Source organism: Saprolegnia diclina, assembly GCF_000281045.1.
Source record: "Saprolegnia diclina VS20 unplaced genomic scaffold supercont1.4, whole genome shotgun sequence".
NCBI lineage: Eukaryota > Oomycota > Saprolegniomycetes > Saprolegniales > Saprolegniaceae > Saprolegnia > Saprolegnia diclina.
The window spans coordinates 795897-803701 of NW_008246071.1; the positions used below are offsets into that span (position 1 = coordinate 795897).

The 7805-nt window shown below is 60.4% G+C and overlaps 5 protein-coding genes across 5 annotated transcripts in view; 3 read left to right on the forward strand and 2 right to left on the reverse strand.

Moving 5' to 3' along the window:
• SDRG_01984 (hypothetical protein) overlaps positions 1-2043 on the forward strand; it is a gene marked incomplete at its 3' end in the record, with an annotated part of 5326 nt that extends 3283 nt beyond the window's left edge. Inside the window, exons 2-3 of the mRNA XM_008607541.1 lie at positions 81-1625; positions 1680-2043. Of these exons, the coding sequence (XP_008605763.1) occupies positions 81-1625; positions 1680-2043 (1909 nt within the window). The remainder of the gene's footprint in view (positions 1-80; positions 1626-1679) is intronic.
• A 482-nt stretch (positions 2044-2525) lies between these two features.
• Positions 2526-3725, reverse strand: SDRG_01985 (hypothetical protein). The gene is made up of 3 exons (XM_008607542.1): positions 3495-3725; positions 3114-3448; positions 2526-3054 (listed from the first exon to the last, which is right to left on the reverse strand). Exons 1-3 carry the CDS (start codon positions 3583-3585, stop codon positions 2578-2580), a joined length of 903 nt encoding a protein of 300 aa, XP_008605764.1. The 5' UTR covers positions 3586-3725; the 3' UTR covers positions 2526-2577.
• Positions 3726-4097: 372 nt separating this feature from the next.
• Positions 4098-5301, forward strand: SDRG_01986 (hypothetical protein). Its single transcript, XM_008607543.1, has 5 exons — positions 4098-4467; positions 4520-4663; positions 4710-4775; positions 4830-4965; positions 5008-5301. The coding sequence occupies exons 1-5, from the start codon at positions 4402-4404 to the stop codon at positions 5163-5165; spliced, it is 570 nt and encodes a 189-aa protein (XP_008605765.1). The 5' UTR covers positions 4098-4401; the 3' UTR covers positions 5166-5301.
• SDRG_01987 (hypothetical protein) lies at positions 5167-6736 on the reverse strand. Its single transcript, XM_008607544.1, has 8 exons — positions 6662-6736; positions 6488-6613; positions 6222-6443; positions 5785-6176; positions 5679-5733; positions 5525-5629; positions 5354-5476; positions 5167-5305 (listed from the first exon to the last, which is right to left on the reverse strand). Exons 1-8 carry the CDS (start codon positions 6713-6715, stop codon positions 5204-5206), a joined length of 1179 nt encoding a protein of 392 aa, XP_008605766.1. The 5' UTR covers positions 6716-6736; the 3' UTR covers positions 5167-5203.
• A 207-nt stretch (positions 6737-6943) lies between these two features.
• Positions 6944-7534, forward strand: SDRG_01988 (hypothetical protein; the record flags this gene model as incomplete). Its single annotated transcript, XM_008607545.1, has 3 exons — positions 6944-7322; positions 7366-7448; positions 7493-7534. The coding sequence occupies 3 exons, from the start codon at positions 6944-6946 to the stop codon at positions 7532-7534; spliced, it is 504 nt and encodes a 167-aa protein (XP_008605767.1).
• Between the last annotated feature and the right edge of the window lie 271 nt (positions 7535-7805).

Genomic DNA, 7805 nt, shown 5'->3' on the forward strand with positions numbered 1-7805 from the left:
GTGGGTCCTGTGACGGTGCACGGCGTCGCGGCGCCGTCGTTTGACGTGACCAAGACGTACACGCCATCGTCAGTGTCGAGCAAGAGTCCGTCGCATACAGGCGGTGCGTTCGGCAAGGGTTTGTGGGTGCCGACCAAGTCACCGGTCGCGGCGGCAGCTCCGGCAGTCGTCGAGACGGCAGCTCCAGTGGTTGTTGAGAAGGCGGCTCCGTTCGAGGTGCCGGCTGTGGATGCAAACACTGCTGTCTACACGCTGTACTACCCAGCACAGTCGACGGCGACGTCCATGTGGTCGGGCTTGTGGAGCCAACTGCCCATCGCTGGAAAGCGTGTCGGTGGCACGACGCTCGTCTCGCTCACCGTGTCGACCTCGGTCGGGCTGCTCGCGCTCTCATCTGCCAGCGCTGCGGTCTCGTGGCTTGAAGGCACTGCCTCTGTGCCGGCCTCCCGTCTTGCGTGGAAGGGTCCGTACACAGACCTCCAGTCCGTCGCCCGTACACTAGTGTTTACGGCGCCGAGTGACGCCGCTGGTGTCGCGTGTGTCACCGTGTCGTGGGTCGTTCTTGAAGAAGACGTCCAAGCCGTCGAAGAAGCAGTTGAAGCGCAAGTCGAGCAAGAAGTGGCTCTGCCGACAGCGCTTCTCAGCGCAGCCGCGCAACGCTACACGCTCTTCTACCCCGCGACGACGACCTCGGTCTCAATGTGGCAAGGGTCGTGGAAGGGTCTTCCGGTATCGCTTCGCCACGCCGAAGACACGATTGTTGACGCCTCGTTCGCGACGGTCGATGGCACTTTGAGCCTGCACACGCTGCACCCGTACATCGAATTCATCGACGGCAGCAATGACGAGCGCGTCACGCTTCTGACGCTGCGTGCGTCGATCGCCGATCTTGCCAACGCCGTCGAAGACATTGTGTTCCATGCGCCATGTGCCGCCAGCGGCGTCGCCCTCATCGAGATGGACGTGGTGGTCATCGATGACGCAACGCCGTCCGTGGACGACGATTGGCACACGGCACCGCCCGTCTCCATGTACGAGCCCAGCGTGCCGGCCGCGACGTACACGCTGTACTACCCGCCGACGCCCGACTCGTGCTTTGTCATGTGGGAAGGCGAGTGGACGCACGTGCCCATCACGCCGCTGCGGCTGCCCGACCACTGCATCCTCGAGCTCGAGCTCTCGGTGTCGAAGGGTCTCCTGTCGCTCGCCACTGGCAACGTCGATGTCGAGTTCCTCGACTGCGACGCCGAAGTGCCGACGCACCAGATCACGGTCAAGGGCAATGTGCCGGACCTCAACGACGTGCTCAAGGACGTCGTGTACATTGCACCGAGTGACGCAGGCGGCGTCGTCACGATCGAAATGGATTACGTCATTGTCGGCCACGTCGAGGACGACGAATTCAGTGACGACGACGACCAAGAGTTCGTCGACGTTGTGCTTCCGACGGCGTCGATGTGGGCGCAGCCCGATGCGTTTGAGGCCAAGCCGCTGCCGAGCCTCAGCATTGCGTCCATTGAGCCCGTGACGTCGCCGCGGTCGCCGGCCTGGGTCACGTCGGGCGAGTCGAATGTCGCGCTCGCGCCAATCGTGGGTACGCCCGTCTCGCGCAACGCTGCCAACACGTACGACGATGTCCCGAATCCGAACGAACCGTCGGAGCACTCATCGTTTGATAGTGCTCATGGCAGCGGCATGTGGGCACCCAAGCGCACCCCGTCGGCAGTCTCAAACGACGTGCACCAGTTGTCGCTCGACGAGTTCCTCGCCCGCGATACGAGCAAGGACGCGACGGAGGCCTCGTACGCGGCGTCCGACTCGACGTACCTGCCAGCATCCGAGTGCGACTTCATGCCGACCGTGCGGCCGATGGACCTTGAGATTGGCGGGTCGCCGTCGTCGGTCGCGACCGCCGACATTCCCATGAGCCCGCGCCCCGACACGAAGCAACGGGACTGCAAGGCCAACCGCGACTCGGTCTCCAAGAAGACGTTCTGGCCCAAGTGGCTCGTCAACGCCTTCAAGCGCAAGAAGAGCCATTGAGCCGCCATCCAAAGGACCTGCTCTGGCTACGATCGCAGTAGTTTAGAAGCAGCCACCCGTGGCGTACCTACCAAAACACTATAATGGCAAGCCTGTATGTTTGTATACAGCGAGGCTGTTAACGTTGTTCGTCCGGTCGCGACTAACAGGGGTACATAACTTGCTACTAGGAAGCTCCATACGACTAAGCTGAGACCCTAAAGAGAATGTCGAGGTTAGGGCTTTCTAACCTAACCCCAGGCGAGCGTGTGAACTCTGCTGCTACGCAGGTGCACCACAGCAAGTGCCCGGACCCTTGCCTCGACCAAATGCTCAACTCGTCAGGTATGGCAAGGCTCAAGCTCATGCTGTGAGACTCGTCGTTCCGCATCAGCACTCGCAAGTACCATATTTGCCGGGACATCAGCCATCGCTCACCCTTACACCCTTCTACCCTCCTATCGATAGGCTCTATTTACTGCCTTATGACGATGTAGACGGGATTCGTACAAAAGGTATTTAGATAGTTGTTGATAGATTAGAAAGGCGGTGCGTCTACTGGCTCATGACACGGGCCGTCGGCGGCGCAATGTGCTGCGACATACTCTCGAGCGGCCGCTTTGTGCACCAAAACATCTCGACGAGGCAAGGAAGGTCGACGTATTTCTGGCCGCCGTCGTACGTGACCTTGGCCCGCGACTCGATGAGGCGTCCGATCGACAGCCGAATGTCGGTTTGCTTGCGGTGCGGTAGACTCTCGACTACGCTCAGCGTCAAGAGGTACTCGACGACCGCGTCGACCGTCGTTGTGTGCACGATCGGAATGCGAAGCGACTCGAGCGGAGTGAACAAGTGCGTCTTCTCGACAAAGCAGTCGTGGAGTCGACGCGCCTCGGACGTGGCCTCTTCGGGCTTGAGGATGTTGAACGACTTGAGGATCTTGTCGACTTCGTGCATAAAGGGCGTCTCGGAGAGGTCGACGCTGTTCCAGACGACGCTTAGCCGGCCGTTGGGTACGAGGATCCGGTGAAACTATCGACACAGCACACACGTGAGCATAATAAGGAGTCGACGCGGCAAGCGGTGCGTACTTCGTCGAGCGTGTTGCGCTCGGCAGCGCACTGGATCGCTTGGCCGACCGTGATGTTGCCGACCGACTCGGACGGGAGGCGCGTGCTGCTCGAGCTGCCTTCGATCACGGGAATGCTTGGAAACGCGGTCTGGAATTCAGACCGCATCGCGACCGACGCTTCGACGGCGGCGAGCGTCGTGTGGGCGGGCAGCAACCGCTGCAGCGCCCGCGTGAGCTTGCCCGAGCCCGCGCCAACGTCGACGACATCATACAGCGGCTTCTTGCGCGGGTCAGTCTCGAGGTGCAGCACCTTCTTGAGTGGTGCCATCGCGCTGCTCGGGTAGTCGGGCCGAGCTACGAGCCATGATTCAGCTACCATGCCTCTGGACAGCGCGTCTACCTTGGTCGTAGATGCTCGTGGCCGGCGAGCCCATCGAGGACGCGGGGCGGGCGAAGCGCGTCGAAGTAGCCTTGATGTATTGCTTGTACATGGAGCAGGTCGCGGCGAAATCGGCACTGGTCGACGTCGGAGCACCTCACCCAATTTGACGTCCGTGGTGCCAGCGTTTGACGTGCAACGCGACATGCGGCGCACCTCGTTAATTTCCCGTCGCTTCAAGTTGCCTTTTGGGGTCTTCATCATGTGACATCGGGAAAAGATCGACACTCGTTAATGGTCCAGCAAAGGACGTCGCTCGTTGGTTGAAGTTTTACGTGACGTCAGCCCGTCGACGACGGTGGCCTGCGAGCGCACCAATCACAATGCGCCAAAGAAAAAGGATGACCATACAAATGCGCACGACTTCGAACTTCGAGGATCACGCGATCTTTCCTTTGGACACGCCAAGCAGAGCTCTCTGGCGCGCGCGAGGCTCCCTCAAGCACATGTACGAGCTCCCTAGTACGAGACCTCTACACCTCGATCAGTACTATTACCTGTACCTGCAGGCGCCTCTGTGACACGCCTCAAGAGGGCAAGAGATCAAGACTGCGCTTGCCCAGCTTCGTTGTCGCCCAAATTTCCCATCTCTATTCAGTATGGTATCCTCGAGTAGCCACCCCGGTTTCCTTGACCTTCGAGAACGAGCTCTTGGGAGACACCCTTGGAGATCCATAGTGGCGCCAGATCAATGCGTCGGTCGCCACTGGAGCCAGAACATATCTGACGTTGGCCTGTCGGGAGCAGGCTGGGTCGGACCATTGTGCCCCGGGTCACGCAAGTTCATTTATCCGGATGCCGGATACGAGGCAGCAATGGCGAGATTTGGGTTGACGACCAAGTTGCTTTGCTTTGCCCGACCTCTGCGATGGAGCTCCCTCTCGAAGTTGCCGTCATGCGGAAGCGGCTCAACCTGCTGCTGCTCGTCAATGGCGTACGTTGACCATGGCCTTGGGCTCTGCAAGGCGACAGCGTCGTATGCGTAGGCGATTGCAGTCTTGACGACGATAGCGACGCTCTTTGAGCTCGCGCGCACGGGCGGCATCACGTCGCTCTTGACGAGCGCCACGTACATTTTGTACACGTTCTCGGCCATCTTTATGCTCAACAACAACCCGTCAGCCTTTACGGTAATCGCGCCATTCTCCTCGGCTCGGCGCTCATGCTCGCTCCTAGATTGGCATGCTCATCGGCTCGTCCGGGCTCGTAGTCATTCTCGCGTTCGAGCACATGCTCTACTGGGTACTGCGACGACGACCTTAGGCCGACTGCATAGATCCTCATGTATCTCTGTAGACGATATCGTCGTGCCGCCATGGCTACGCAGCCGACATCTTCCTCTCGCTCTTCCACTGCATCTTCTTCCTCCTCTCGGCGCTCTTCTCCTTTACCGTCTTCAAGCACCGCCATGTACTCATCGATACGAGCGCAGGTACGAACGACAACTGCTTGACGACACGCTCATGCGGACTAGTGTACTATGATACTATTCCCGAAGGCATGACGCCCCGCTCGCCTGGCGCGCTCGACTACGACGAGGAAGACGCGCGCGGTCGGCTCTCGTCGAACGCGTCGTCGTACGACTCGCACGGGTCGCTGCCGTCGCCGTCCGTGCCGACCGCCGACATTTGAATCCATTTAAAAAGCGACCGAAGCTTTTTTCATGCTTTTTATTCGCGCTGCAAAAGCATCTCCATCGTACTGTGGACCCATGGACCTCGAAACGACGCGTCAGTGGCCGACGCCGGCTTGTCCGTCCCGAGTGTCAACAGCTACGTTGATTCATAGGCTCAAGTAGACCTAAAGAATCATCGGCGCACCTCTTGGTCCGTGTCTTGGGACGCCACGACATGGTCCATGAACGTCATCGGGTCCTGTGTGAACTGCGTCATCCATTCATGGCGCGTCACGTGGCGGTTGATTTCCCGCACAATGCTATCAATCTACATTGGACACTTTGTCTGCGATGACGCGGCCGTTGAGATATGCACCTTGGTCTGGAGCCGGTCGGCCTCGGCCGCCGCGGCTTCGTCCAAGCGCGCACACGTCGCCAAGCACGTCTTGCGCACGCGGTCGAGGTCGTCGCACAGCGGAATCTACATTGGTACATCAGTAACGAGCATGCCCAACAAGACAGCATCGTACTTCGACATGGAAGCGCTGCTCGTCGATGACGAGATTTTCTTGGAGTGTGCCGAGCCTAAGGACATTCAACTGTGTCAGGATGACATGCCCAGGTAGTCGGACGTACGGCAGCTGGTACTCGGCCGTGAACGGCAGCGTCGGCGTCAAATGCTTTTGGAGCTGCGCCGCGAGCGACTGGAACGGCATCTCTTTGCACTCAAACACGCGCTCGAGCGCGTCGTCGTTCACGATGACGCGGCAGTCGTCGATGTGCAGGAGGTCCTTCATCTTGATATAGTCCCACGCCGCCTTGAGCACGTCCTGGCGCGTCTGGGCCTCGGGCGATGCGTGCGCCAGATGCGGCGCCAGCGCAGCAAACAAGTCGGACGAGAGGTTGAAGCGCTCGGGGGAGAGCTGCCGCACGAGCTGGAGTCGCAGCGTGTGCTCCGAGACACCCGCTTTGCCCGGGCGCGTCACTTCAAACCCGTCCGACTCGTCACCTGAGCGGAACGACGACCACTGCATTCGCGATGAGGACGCTGCAATGGCGGAAGATGGTGTTACCTCGGTCGTCGTGTTGGGCTGCGGGTACATGCGCTCGTCCAGCTCGACGATGGCCTTGCGGAAGAAGTGCGAGAACGTCTTGGAGCACGGTAAGCCACCTTCGATCGACGCCTGCACGCGAAAGGTCCATTGCCCCGCGTTCTTGTCGCTTGCAGTGTCGGCGACGATCGCGCTCGGGTCGTGCGAGTACGTCATTGTCACCACGAGCGTGGCCTTGGTCATCTACACACAAGAGCATCGGCGAAAGCACTTGTGGCGCTGGCTACCTTTGGCGGTGCTTGCGCGAGCGCCTCGAGCCGCCGAAGGTTGCGGTGGATGGTGCCCGAGACGTGGTCGTCCATGGCCTTGAGCTGCTTCAGCGTCGCATACTGCTCGGGGTCAACCGAACCGACCTACGCTCCATGAGATGCTGCCATGGGTGCCATGGGCCATGGGCGCACCTCGCGAAGCAGCGCGACCGCCCTCCGCTTGCGGCTGCTGCTCTCCTCGGCCATCGCACCTGGTTTCCGTAATCCGGAAACACATAAATATTATCCGGACCTCCGTCTTGCAGTTTCGCGCAAATGGCCGAGCCCGCGGATACGACGGGGCTCCTCGAGCAGACGACCGCGGACCCGCGGAAGCATGGCGGACGATCTTCGCCGACGCATGGACTCTGCTGCGTGAGGTCGATGCAGGGAGTATGCTGTGGCTGGTCGACGCATGGCGGTTCCTGCGCGAGCATGCAGCTGGTCGCGAAGGGGCTGCAGCTCCTCGAGCGGTCTCGGGTCCTGCACCTTGCCGCGCTGGGCCTGCGCCCCCGGCCGCAGCACCTGCCCAAGCCTCGCGACGGTCTTCTTCTCCATACGTACATCCCGCAGATACGCATTCTTGGCACCGACGCGCTTCGGAACGACCCGATGGTGGTGCACCCGATCGTGCTTGTCCATCTCGTCGACGTCTCGACGGGCTGCTACCTCATGAAGTTCGACCGTCAACGACCAGGTGTCCATGCGCTAGAGCCCGTGACGATGCTCCAGGGCGCGCTCAAGAAGCATACGATGTGCGACTACATCTTGCCGATCGCGACGCAGCCGTGTCCCTTGTCACCCAACGGCCAAGGTAGAGTTCGGCTGCCCCTACGATGGCATCCACCCCGCGCTAGACAACCCAACGTGGAACGAACTCCTGCTCGTCAACGACGCCTACTCGCATTATCTCCGGCCCGAGACGCTCCTGCTGTTTGAGGTGGTCGACTTTACGCCGCAAACGAGTCTGCTCCCGGTACCTAGCTTCCTACACACTTTGTTAGCTTGGAACTTGGCGTTATCTAGGGCAATGCGAGCTATTACACGGTCGCGTGGGGCTTTTGCCGACCGCAGAGTCCACTCGGCAGCTACAACATTCCTCTCGCGCCCGACGAGACGACGACCCATCGCATTCAGCTGTACGAGTACCAGCCAACGTCGTGGCTCATCGACACGCAGACCAAGCGCATGCGACCAGACACGAATGCGCCGCCCCAACCACCCGTGTACTTTCAGTATCTACGCTATCGGCGGCAGTCGTACCCGTGCACGCTCCACGTCTCCTTTGGCATGCAGC